The 13,031-nt window shown below is 42.6% G+C and overlaps 1 protein-coding gene across 1 annotated transcript in view; it reads right to left on the reverse strand.

Moving 5' to 3' along the window:
- Positions 1-2,061: 2,061 nt before the first annotated feature.
- The window catches only part of kcnh1b (potassium voltage-gated channel, subfamily H (eag-related), member 1b), a 62,308-nt gene continuing 51,338 nt past the window's right edge, over positions 2,062-13,031 (reverse strand). The window contains exon 12 of the mRNA XM_035778886.2: positions 2,062-9,746. Coding sequence (XP_035634779.1) covers positions 8,859-9,746 — 888 coding nt within the window. The 3' untranslated portion in view covers positions 2,062-8,858. The remainder of the gene's footprint in view (positions 9,747-13,031) is intronic.

The following is a 13,031-nucleotide window of genomic DNA, read 5'->3' on the forward strand; positions in this document are numbered from 1 at the left end:
TTGAGCTCAGGTACATTTTCTTTCCATTAATCATCCTTGGGATGTCAACTTGATTGGAGTCCACCTGTGGTAAATTCAATTGATTGGACATGGTTTGGAAAGGTACACACCTGTCTATATAATGTCCCACAGTTAACAGTGCATATCAGAGCAAAAACCAAGCCATGAGGTCGAAGGAATTGTCCGTAGAGCTCCGCGACAGGATTGTGTCGAGGCACAGATCTGGGGAAGAGTACCAAAAAATGTCTGCAGCATTGAAGGTCCCCAAAAACACAGTGGCCTCCATCATTCTTAAATGGAAGAAGTTTGGAACCACCAAGACACTTCCTAGAGCTGGCTGCCTGGCCAAACTGAGTAATCGGGGGAGAAGGGCGTTGGTCAGGGAGGTGACCAAGAACCCGATGATCACTCTGACGGAGCTCCAGAGTTCCTCTGTGGAGATGAGGGAACCTTCCAGAAGGAAAACCATCTCTGCCGCACTCCAATCAGGCCTTTATGGTAGAGTGGCCAGACGGAAGCCACTCCTCAGTAAAAGGCACATGACCACCCGCTTGGGAGTTTTCCAAAGGGCACCTAAAGGACTCTCAGAAATGAGAAACAAGATGCTCTGGTCTGATGAAACCAAGCTTGAACTCTTTGGCCTGAATGCCAAGCGTCACGTCTGGAGGAAACCTGGCACCATCCCTATTGTGAAGAATGGTGGTGGTGGTGGCAGCATCATGCTGTGGGGATGTTTTTCAGCAGCAGGAACTGGGAGACTTGTCAAGATGAACAGAGCAAGGTACTGAGAGATCCTCGATGAAACCCTGCTTCAGAGCGCTCAGACCTCAAACTGGGGCGGTGGTTCACCTTCCAACAGGACACCCTACCCTAAGCACACAGCCAATACAATGCTGGAGGGGCTTCGGGACAAGTCTCTAAATGTCCTTGAGGGGCCCAGCCAGAGCTCGGACTTGAACCCGATCAAACGTCTCTGGAGAGACCTGAAAATTGCTGTGCAGCGACACTCCCCATCCAACCTGACAGAGCTTGAGAGGATCTGCAGAGAAGAATGGGAGAAACTCCCCAAATATAGGTGTGCCAAGGTTGTAGAGTCATACCCAAGAACACTCAAGGCTGTAATCCCTGCCAAAGATGCTTCAACCTAGTACTGAGTAAAGGGTCTGAATACTTATGTAAATGTGATATTTCCAAAATGTCTAAACTGTTTTTGCTTTGCCATTATGGTGTATTGTGTGTAGATTGATTGAATACATTTAAAGAAAAATATATTTTTTTTAGCTTAAGGCTGTAACGTAACAAAATGTGGGAAAGTCCAGGGGTCTGAATACTTTCTGAATGCATTGTGTGGTGTAGGTTTGCTACTTATGCTCTGCTGTTGTAGTTGAATGTCTGAGATTAATCAAGTATCTGATGTAGAGTGCCCAAATACCCGAGTAACTCTACAGATCTAATCAGATTAGAGAGGCTATCAGAGAAAACAATGACCATGGTTCAAGGGGACTCAAAGCCCCACTTGCGCCATACTGAGTGTGCTGTGGGATCTGGCGTTCCTGGTATTCATAGTTGGTTCAGTCCACATTAGCAGATTCACAAACCACAATCTTTGCTGTGTTGCTTTTCAACTAAAGGCTTGCACACATCGCACTGACTGTGGATCTTTCAAAACAGGAACACCTTCTAAATATTGAGTTGTACCCCCTTTTGCCCTCAATTCGTCAGGGCATGGACCTACAAGGTGTCAAGTGTTCCACAGGGATGCTGGCACATGTTGAATCCAATGCTTCCCACAGTTGTCAAGTTGGCTGGATGTCCTTTGGGTGGTGGATCATACTTGATTCACACGGGAAACTGTTGAGTGTGGTGATTATAGGCCAAATAAGAGCTTTACAAGAGCTCTTTTCAGTAGCAAACCTCCTTGGTGCTCACAGTAACGTATGAGACTTGAAACAAATGATAATCTAGTGTTTACAAGGTTATCTAGGGAAGTTATTGTAAAGGGAAATCCTTTTCCACTTGTGCTTGAATGTTTTTATAAGTCTGACCAAATTCAAAAATGAATCCAAAGTACAAAATAATTTAATATGAACATTATACACTTTTTTTTTTACAAATACTCATCTTTGTGACAGTATGTGAATAGAATAACATGTACAGTGCCTTTTAGAAAGTATTCATACACCTATACTTTTTCCACATTTTGTTAAAGTGGAATTAAAATGGATTTCATTGTCATTTTTTGTCAACAATATACACAAAATGCTCTTAAGTATAAGACAAATTCTAACATTTGTGAATAAAGATGAAACCCATATCTTGATTTGATAAGTATTCAACCACTTGAGTCAATACATGTTGAGAGCTTCAAGTTCCTTGGTGTCCACATCACCAACTATCAAACACACCAAGACAGTCGTGAAGAGGACACAACAAGGCATATACTCCCTCAGGAGACTGAAAAGATTTGGCATGGGTCCTCAGATCCTCAAAAAGTTCTACAGCTGCACCATCGAGAGCATACTGACTGGTTGCATCACTGTCTGGTATGGCAACTGCTCGGCCTCCGACCACAAGGCACTACAGAGGGTAGTGCGTACGGCCCAGTACATCACTGGGGCCAAGCTTCCTACTATTCAGGACCTCTACAGCAGGCGGTGTCAGAGGAAGGCCCTAAAAATTGTTACAGACTCCAGCCACCCTAGTCATAGACTGTTCTCTCTGCTACCGCACAGCAAGCGGTTCCGGAGCGCCAAGTCTAGGTCCAAATGGCTTCTTAACGGCTTCTACCCCCAAGCCATAAGACTCCTGAACAGACTATTTGCATTGCCCCCCGTTACGCTGTTGCTACTCTGTTTATAATCTATACATAGTCACTAACTCTACCTACATGTACATATTACCTCGACTAACCTGTGCCCCCGCACATTGTCTCTGTACTGGTACACCCTGAATATAGCTTCACTACTGTTATTTTACTGCTGCTCTTTAATTATTTGTTATAAAAATGTACTTATTTATTTTATACATAACTGCATTGTTGGTTAAGGGCTTGTAATAAGCATTTCACTGTAAGGTCTACACCTGTTGTATTACACATACAATTTGATTTGATGTTAGAATCACAATTTTGGCAGCGATTACAGCAGTGAGTATATATGTCTCTCAGTGCTGTTCACACCTGGATTGTGCAATTTCCCATGTATTATTTTCAAAAATGTTCATGTTCTGTTAAATTGGTTGTTGATTATTGCTAGACAACCATGTTCAGGTCTTGCCATAGATTTTTAAAGCAGATTTAAGTCAAAACTGTAAATTGGCCACTCAGGAACATTCACTGTCTTCTTGGTAAGCAACTCCACTGTAGATTTGGCCTTGTGGATTAGGTTATTGTCCTGCTGAAAGGTAAATTCATCTCCCCGTGTCTGCTGGAAAGCAGACTGAAACAGGTTTTCCTCTAGGATTCTGCCTGTGCTTAGCTCCTTCCATGTATTTCTTGTTCTGAAAAATTCCCCAGTCCTTAACGATTAGATGCATACCCATAACACGATGCAGCCACCACTATGTTTGAAAATATGTGCTACTCAGTAACACTTTGTATTCAGGACAAAATTTGCCACATTTTTTGCAGTATTACTTTTGCAATATTTACTTAACTGCATGTTTTGGAATGTTGTTTTTCTTCTGTGCAGGCTTTTCTCTTGACTCTGTAATTATTCCACGGTAATAACCTAATTAACAATGTTGTTGATCCATCCTCCGTTGTTTTCTCCTATCACAGCCATTAAACTCTAACTGTTTTCAAGTCACCATTGGCGTCATGGTGAAATCCCTGAGTGGTTTCCTTCCTCTCCGGCAACTGAGTTAGGAAGGACGCCTGTATCTTTGTAGCGACTGGGTGTATTGATACAACATACAAAATGTAATTAATAACTTGACCATGCTCAAAGGGATATTCATTGTCTGTTTTGTGTGTGTGTTTTTTTTTTACCCATCTACCAATAGGTCCCCTTTGCGAGGCATTGCAAAACCTCCCTCTTCTTTGTGGTTGAAATTCACAGCTTCAACTGAGGGATCTTACAGATAATTGTATGTGTGGGGTACAGAGGTAGTCCTTCTAAAATAATGTTTAAAAACTATTATTGAACACAGTGACTTAAGCACATTTTTACTCCTGAACTTTTTAAAGCTTGCCATAACAAAGGGGTTGAATACTTATTGACTCAAGACATTTAAGCTTTTCATTTTTGTAAACATGTCTAAAAACATAATTCCATAATTTTTGTGACAAAAAAAATCTAAATATAATACATTTTAAATTCATGCTGTAACACAACAACATATGTAAAAAGGCAAGGGGTGTGAACTTTCCTTACTATTCATTATTAGTATTCCTCCAAATCTGACATTTTAGAACAGTGCATACATTGTTATTACAGTTTTAAGGTCAAGTACAAACATTGTGTTGCAATCATGTGCACAACGAACAAGGCTGCAGGAAAGACACCGAAGATTCAAAACCAGGGTTAAATGAGTTGAATCCAATTTGTTTTCTAATTTTAATTATTGGTGTTATTCCATGAATATCAAATGTGTAGAAAGGGAGTGTCAAGGGCCAGCACTGGGAGATACTGATTCATTTTCAATGTCTTTTTATATTTGCTCAAGGAAAATACAAATTCAGGTGCAGTTCTCGTGCATTGACTACAATGTTTCTTTAAATGGCAAAAGTGCAACTGAGTATTTCCTGATTTATATTCCTTATACATTATATGCAAAATTATTAGCACCCTTGATAAAGATAAGCAAAAAAGACTGTATACAGTGCATTCGGAAACGATTCAGACTCCTTGACTTTTTCCACATGTTGTTACGTTACAGCCTTATTATACAATGGATTAAATACCCCATAATTACAAAGCGAAAAGTTCTTTTTTGAAATCTTGGAAAATATCTTGTGTAAATAAGGTATGTTTTTATTTTATTTAAGTATTCAGACCTTTTGCTATTAGACTCAATTGAGCTCAGTTGCATCCTGTTTCCGTTGATCATCCTTGATGTTTCTACAACTTGATTGGACATGATTTGAAAAGGCACACTTCTGTTTATATATAAAGGTCCCACAGTTGACAGTGCATGTCAGAGCAAAAATCAAGCCATGAGAAATTTAAAAGTAAAAGTAAAACTCTCAGATCATGAGAAACAAGATTCTCTGGTCTGATGAAACCAAGCTTGAACTCTTTGGCCGAATGCCCAAGTGTCACGTCTGGAGGAAATCTGGCACCATCCCTATGGTGAAGCAGGGTGGTGGCATCATGTTGTGGGGATGTTTTTCAGCGGCAGGGACTGGGAGTCTAGTCAGGATCGAGGCAAAGATGGACGGAGCAAAGTACAGAGATCCTTAATGAAAACCTGCTCCAGAGCACTCAGGACCTCAGACTGGGGCGAAGGTTCACCTTTCAACAGGACAACAACCTTACGCACACAGCCAAGACAATGCAGGAATGGCTTTGTGACAAGTCTCTGAATGCCCAGCCTGAGCCCAGACTTAAACCCAATCTAACATCTCGGGAGAGACCTGAAAATAGCTGTGCAGCGGTGCTCCCCATCCAACCTGACAGAGCTTGAGAGAATCTGCAGAGAAAAATGGGAGAAACTCCCTAAATAAAGGTGTGCCAAGCTTGTAGCATTATACCGAAGAAGACTCAAGGCTGTAATTGCTGCAAAAGGTGCTTCAACAAAGTACTGCGTAAAGGGTCTGAATACTTATGTAAATGTGAAATTTCCGTTGTTGTTTATACATTTCCAAACATTTCTAAAAACCTGTTTCTGCTTTGTCATTATAGGGTATCGTGTGTTGATTGATGAGGGGGAAAAACAATTTAATCCATTTTAAAATAAGGTTGTAATAATGTAATGAAATGTGGAAAACGTCAAACGCACTGTATGTACAAATCCTGAGCTATATTGTATGCTCAAATGTCTACATTATTCTATACTAATACAATTGCTCAGAGAAAAAAATATATCTCAAAATGTTCAATGGCACCCCTAAAGATTCTTATGAAAACAATCTGCATTAACATTCTACTTTTTAAAATGAATCTCACCTTAAATAACTGTATTGTGGTCTTCCATGGCTCCCTGTTTTACTGCCGTAAAGAAATTCGGTAACACACATGTAAATTTATCTACCATCACCATGAGAAAAGGCGAAGAACTCACAATGAAAAGAGATGGTTGTTGACCTTCATAAATCAGGCAACGGGTACATAAAAATGACCATTTACCACTATTATGCCAACATTTAGGAGGTTTAAAACTTCTGGAACAGTGGTAAACCTGCCTGATATTGACGTATGTGTATCTTGTCCCCACACACAGTAAGGAAGATGGTTTGGGATGTAAAGAAACATCTAAAGAGCCAAATTTGGAGAATTACAGAACATCTTCGGGTCACCAAGTAAGACTTTAAATGTATAATTAGACACCATGCCAATAGGCTTTTTGGAAGGGTTGCCAGAAAAACATAATTGAGAGCAACCCAGAAGGGAACCGCTTGGGAGTTTGCATTGGCACTTGGATTGGAACCTGAGCATGGTCAGATGACATAAGTAGAGCTCTTTGGTCATGCACATGAGTGTGGTGGGTTTGGCATCAAAAGAAGAAAGCATATGCAGAAAATAACCTCATACCTACTTTATGGTGGTGGATCTTTTGATCTTATGAGCTATTTTGCTTCTACTGGTCCTGGGGCCCTTGTTAATGTCAACGGCATCATGAACTTTACCAAGTACTAGGGTATTTTATCCCAAAAACCAGGTTGCCAAGAGGATGAAACTTGGCCGCAAGTTGCTCTTCCAACAAGACAACAACCCCAAGCGCATATCAAAATACACAAAGGAAATGGTTAAGTGACCACAAAATCAATATTTTGCCATCTGACTATGGACTTGAACCCCAATAAAAACCTGTAGTTTGAATTGAAGCCGGCAGTCCATAAGCGCAGACAAAGGATATCAAGGATCTGGAAAGATTCCGTATGGAGGAATGGTCTACGATCCCTCCCAATATGTTCTCCAATCTCATAAAAAAATTCACAAAAGGCTCCGTGCCATTATCCTCGCAAGGGGGGCAGAGTATTAAAAACAGGGGTGCCAATCATTTTGACCCCTATCTTTTTTTTAGAGAAAACAATTATTACTTGTCAAACAAAATCTCTTTCTCTGAGCAATTGTATTAGTATAACATATATAATTTCCCCAAATTTTGTTTGGCATACAATATATCTCAGTATGTATTATTTATTTTTCCTCATATTTATCAAGGGTACCAATAATTCTGGACCTGTCTGTGCAAGTATCTCATTTTACTCCTTTAACATTGCAACACAAATGCTGGAGACACAATATACATGGCAACACTTTGCATATTATATCAACAGTGATGACCAGAAATGCACAAAGGTTTCATAGTCGAGATTGACTTCTTCCCATGACAATTCAGGATGGACGTTGGTTGAAAAGGTGCCATGGTTTCCACCATACATTGAAAGTTCACAATCATGATTTTTCCCCTCATTTTAATACAAAGAGAGAGCAATGGCGTAAATAACAAGCCACGCTGCTTTCAAGGTATTTTTCTGTAAATTTGCATTACTAAACAGGTTTACAGTTGTGCCAATGCGTGCTTTGAGCTAGCATAGCAACATTTGTTTGGTTGTTGACTGGACAAAACCAAATAACATAACGTTTGGATGGGGTGAAAACGGCTATTTTAGAAATGGCTCAAACATGTATTTTTGGTGTAACTTAAATTTTGCAACATATCGTATTATAATGACCAAACATGTTATTGTGCGAGGACATTTAACACACACAAAAATTCTAAATATCCAGCTTTCCCACTGAAATTATACCACACATAGTACACTTTCATACTGTGCAACTATGCTCATGTACTGTACATGTACCTGCTGCCATTGGGAAGTGATGGATATCCAACATAACAATCTATCATTATTTACAAGATTGTACTTTATCCCAGTAATGCATTAATCTTTGACACACTATAACGAAAGCAAATCCATTCATGGACAATGCCATTTTAGATATGTGCATCTTCGCTGTTGCTCCACAGTGTTCATGTTATCAGGACCACATCACCCCCTGCAAAGTGAAGTGCTTTGAGACCTGGTGAAAAACTATATAAATGCAATAAAATATTATTGCTAATTTCAATTGAGTGCACATATTTTATGAAAACCTCCTTAAGGTTTTAGTTTTACCATGAGAAATGTGTGACCAAGTTAAAACTAAAATGAGTCCAATTGAAAAGAAATTCGACAACAAATGCGTTATTTATGCTGTTTACAGTTTAAACCCCTACAAAAGTAGATCCATGGAATATCATACAGTATGTGCCTCAAGGTGCAGAGATAATCCAGATGTGCATCTTTTTATCCAGATTACCCCTATATCTAATAATAATAATAATAAAAGGGTAAGAAAATCCCTCATTACTCATCTGTACTAATTTGGGAACATCTTATTGCCCAAGTCTTCACAAAACCTCTCTCAGATTTTTGCGACACCTCAGCCAGCTCCTGGATGAACTCTAGGATGTATTCACTTCATGTCCCATAGACCAATGTTTCACAACTCCAGTTTGAGTACCGCCAACAGCACACATTTTTGGTGTAGCGCCAGACAAACTCACCTGATTCAACTCATTGAGGGCTTGATAATTAACAAGTTGAATCAGGTGTGCTTGTCCGGGGCTACAAAAACAAATGTGTACTGTTGGGGGTAATCAGGGACTAGAGTTGGGAAACATTGCATAGCCTGCTAAAACATGCAGTGTCAAGATTGTGAGAAGCTGTTGTCCTTATCGGAATCGGGGGAAACCGGTCGTGACATCTCAAAGAAACTGGATGAGCGAGAGGCCTTTCTCGAACTAGAGGTCTTTTTCGATTTTAGCAGTTGAAGCATCTCGGCCAGCTGTGCCTCCACCACCGCCATGCGGCCATTAAGAGACCCAATGTCTCCCCTAAGTTCCTGCTTCAGCTCCAGGAAAGAGGCGTGCATGGTCTGTACGGGTATAGGACAGACAACCAGCTTCCCTTCTGACTGCACAGGGCACCGATCCTGCGGAGTGCGGGCGTCACCCACGTTATCTAAGCGCAGGTCGCTCTTGGTAATACCGCTGTCACAAGAGTCCGTCTTCTTGAGAGACATCTCGTTATGGGACTTAGTCCTGTCCGGCAAGGTCTCCATGGACTCGGCCTTAGAAACGCTGCTCCATGACTCTGCTTTCACAACGGATTCCTTGAAACGACCCCAGCCCTTTTTGGTCTTTGGCGCAGGCTCTGCGGACTTGCAGCCTACGAGGTTGCCATTTTGGATGGCAGGGGCATGAAGCATGACTCGGCTAGAGGGCCTGGAGGACAAAGATGACAATGTGGACGAGGCTGTGGGAGTGGCAGGGCTCTCTGTCACCATGATGATGCTGGTGGAGGCGAGGACCTCGTGGATCTTGGTTTGCTCCAGGTGGATGGTGCCCTTCTCCACGTCTGGTGGCTCCCCCTGACTAGCACGTTCTGCTGCCAGTCGCGCCTCCCTCTGCTGCCGGAAGCGCTGAAAGAGGCGACGGACGGGGTGGTCCGGAGGAAGGTTCAGAGGGGCCTCATTATTCCTCTTGAGCATCTCCTCTTCCTCACGTTTCACATCACTGATCTTCCGGAACACTATCTGTAACAAGAAATCAGAACATCAGGTTGGGATCAAGCCCACCTTAAATTCTTTGGGTCCAAAATGACATTTGCTCCATTACATCTACTCAATACAATACCCTTTACGTATTTTTACTTTAAGTATTTCTTTGCACACGTATGACTTAAACCAGGCCTGCCCAACCCTCTTTCTGGAGATCCACAGTCCTGTGGGTTTTCAGTCCAACCCTAATTTAACACACCTGATTCTACTAATTAGCAGCTCAACAAGACCTTAACTAGGTGAATCAGATAAGCTAAATTAGGGTTGGACTGAAAACCTAACAAGACAGTAGATCTCTAGGAAGAGGGTTGGGCAGCCCTGACTTAAACGTTTCTAAACTGAAGGAAAATAGCATAATGTCCCTCAGCCTCCAAACATACACTACATGACCAAAAGTATAGTCGTTGAACATCTCATTCCAAAATCATGGGTATTAATATGGAGTTGGTCCCCCCTTTGCTGCTATAACAGCCTCCACTCTTTTGGAAAGGCTTTCCACTAGTTGTTGGAACATTGCTGCGGGGACTTGCTTCAATTCAGCCACACAAGCATTCGTGAGGTTGGGCACTGATGTTGGGCGATTAGGACTGGCTCGCAGTCGGCGTTCCAAAGTTTGATGGGGTCTGTGCAGGCCAGTCAAGTTCTTTCACATCGATCTCGACAAACCATTTCTGTATGGACTTCGCTTTGTGCACAGGGGCATTGTCATGCTGAAACAGGAAGGGGCCTTCCCCAAACTGTTGCCACAAAGTTGAAAGATGAATGTGAATTGATTGCCTGCCCCTCATCTATCTTCAGAGTTTGTTCTGTTAGGTGACCTAAACTGGGATATGCTTAACACCCCGGCAGTCCTACAATCTAAGCTAGATGCCCTCAATCTCACACAAATTATCAAGGAACCCACCAGGTACAACCCAAAATCCGTAAACATGGTCACCCTCATAGATATCATCCTGGCCAACTTGCCCTCCAAATACACCTCTGCTGTTTTCAATCAGGATCTCAGCGATCACTGCCTCATTGCCTGCATCTGATATGGATCCGTGGTCAAAAGACCACCCCTCATCAATGTCAAACACTCCCTAAAACACTTCTGCGAGCAGGCCTTTCTAATCGACCTGGTCCGGGTATCCTGGAAGGACATTGACCTCATCCCGTCAGTCGAGGATGCCTGGTCGTTCTTTAAAAGTAATTTCCTCACCATCTTAAATACGCATGCCCATTTAAAAAAAAGAACAGAGCCCTTGGCTCACTCCAGACCTGACTGCCCTCGACCAGCACAAAAACATCCTGTGGCAGACTGCAATAGCGTCAAATAGTCCCCGCAATATGCAACTGTTCAGGGAAGTCAGGAACCAATACACACAGTCAATCAAAAAAGCAAAGGCTAGCCTTTTCAAACAGAAATGTGCATCCTGTAGCTCTAACTCCAAAAAGTTTTGGGACACTGTAAAGTCCATGGAGAACAAGAGCACCTCCTCACAGCTGCCCACTGCACTGAGGCTAGGTAACACTGTCGCCACTGATAAATCCACGATAATCGAGAATTTCAAGAAGCATTTCTCTACGGCTGGCCATGCTTTCCTCCTGGCTACCTCAACCCTGGCCAACAGCTCCTCCCCTACACAGCTATTTGCCAAAGCCTCCCCAGCTTCTCCTTCACCCAAATCCAGATAGCTGATGTTCTGAAAGAGCTGCAAAACCTGTACCCGTACAAATCAGCTGGGCTAGACAATCTGGACCCTCCCTTTGAAAAATGATTCGCTGCCATTGTTGCAACCCCTATTACCAGTCTGTTCAACTTCTCTTTCGTATTGTCCGAGATACCCAAAGATTGGAAAGCTGCCACGGTCATCCCCCTCTTCAAAGGGGGTGACATTCTAGACCCAAACTGATATAGACCTATATCCATCCTGCCCTGCTTTTCTAAAGTCTTCGAAAGCTAAGTTAACAAACAGATCACTGACCATTTCGAATCCCACCGTACCTTCTCCGCTGTGCAATCCGATTTCTGAGCTGGTCACGGGTGCACCTCAGCCACGCTCAAGGTACTAAACAATATCATAACCACCATCGATAAAAGATTGTACTGGGCAGCCGTCTTCATTGACCTGGCCAAGGCTTTCGACTCTGTCATTCACTGCATTCTTATCAGCAGACTCAACAGCCTTGGTTTCTCAAATGACTGCCTCGCCTGGTTCACCAACTACTTCTCAGACAGAGTTCAGTGTGTCAAATCGGAGGCCCTGTTGTCCGGACCTCTGGCAGTCTCTATGGGGGTACCACAAGGTTAAATTCTCGGGACGACTCTTTTCTCCGTATATATCAACGATCTCGCTCTTGCTTCGGGTGATTCCCTGATCCACCTCTAGGCAGACACCAATCTGTATACATCTGGCCCTTCTTTGGACACTGTGCTAACAAACCTTCAAACGCACTCAATGCCATACAACTCTCCTTCCGTGGCCTCCAACTGCTCTTAAACGCTAGTAAAACTAAATGCATGCTTTTCAACCGTTCACTGCCCGCACCCGCCCGCCCAACTAGCATCACTACTCTGGACGGTTCTGACTTAGAATATGTGGACAACTACAAATACCTAGGTGTCTGGCTAGACTGTAAACTCTCCTTTCAGACTCATATTAAACATCTCCAATCCAAAATAAAATCTAGAATCGGCCTTCTATTCCGCAACAAAGCCTCCTTGACTGACTATCCTAACGGTCATCGACGATGTCATTTACAAAATAGCCTACAACGCTCTACTCAGTAAACTGGATGCAGTCTGTCACAGTGCCATCCGTTTTGTCACCAAAGCCCCATATACCACCCACCACTGCGACCTGTAGGCTCGAATCGGCCGGCCCTTGCTACATATTCGTCACCAGACCCACTGGCTCCAGGTCATCTATAAGTCTTTGCTAGGTAAAGCTCCACCTTATCTCAGCTCACTGGTCACGATAACAACACCCACCCGTGGCACGCGCTCCAGAAGGTATATCTCACTGGTCATCCCCAAAGCCAACACCTCCTTTGGCCGCCTTCCCTTCCAGTTCTCTGCTGCCAATGACTGGAACGAATTGCAAAAATCGCTGAAGCTGGAGACTTATATTTCCCTCACTAACTTTAAACATCAGCTATCCGAGCAGCTAACCAATCGCTGCAGCTGTACATAGCCCATTTGTATATAGCCCATCCAATCTACCTACCATATTGTTTTTATTTACTTTTCTGCTCTTTTGCACACCAGTATTTCTACTT

Source organism: Oncorhynchus keta, chromosome 10, assembly GCF_023373465.1.
Source record: "Oncorhynchus keta strain PuntledgeMale-10-30-2019 chromosome 10, Oket_V2, whole genome shotgun sequence".
Classification (NCBI taxonomy): Eukaryota; Metazoa; Chordata; class Actinopteri; order Salmoniformes; family Salmonidae; genus Oncorhynchus; species Oncorhynchus keta.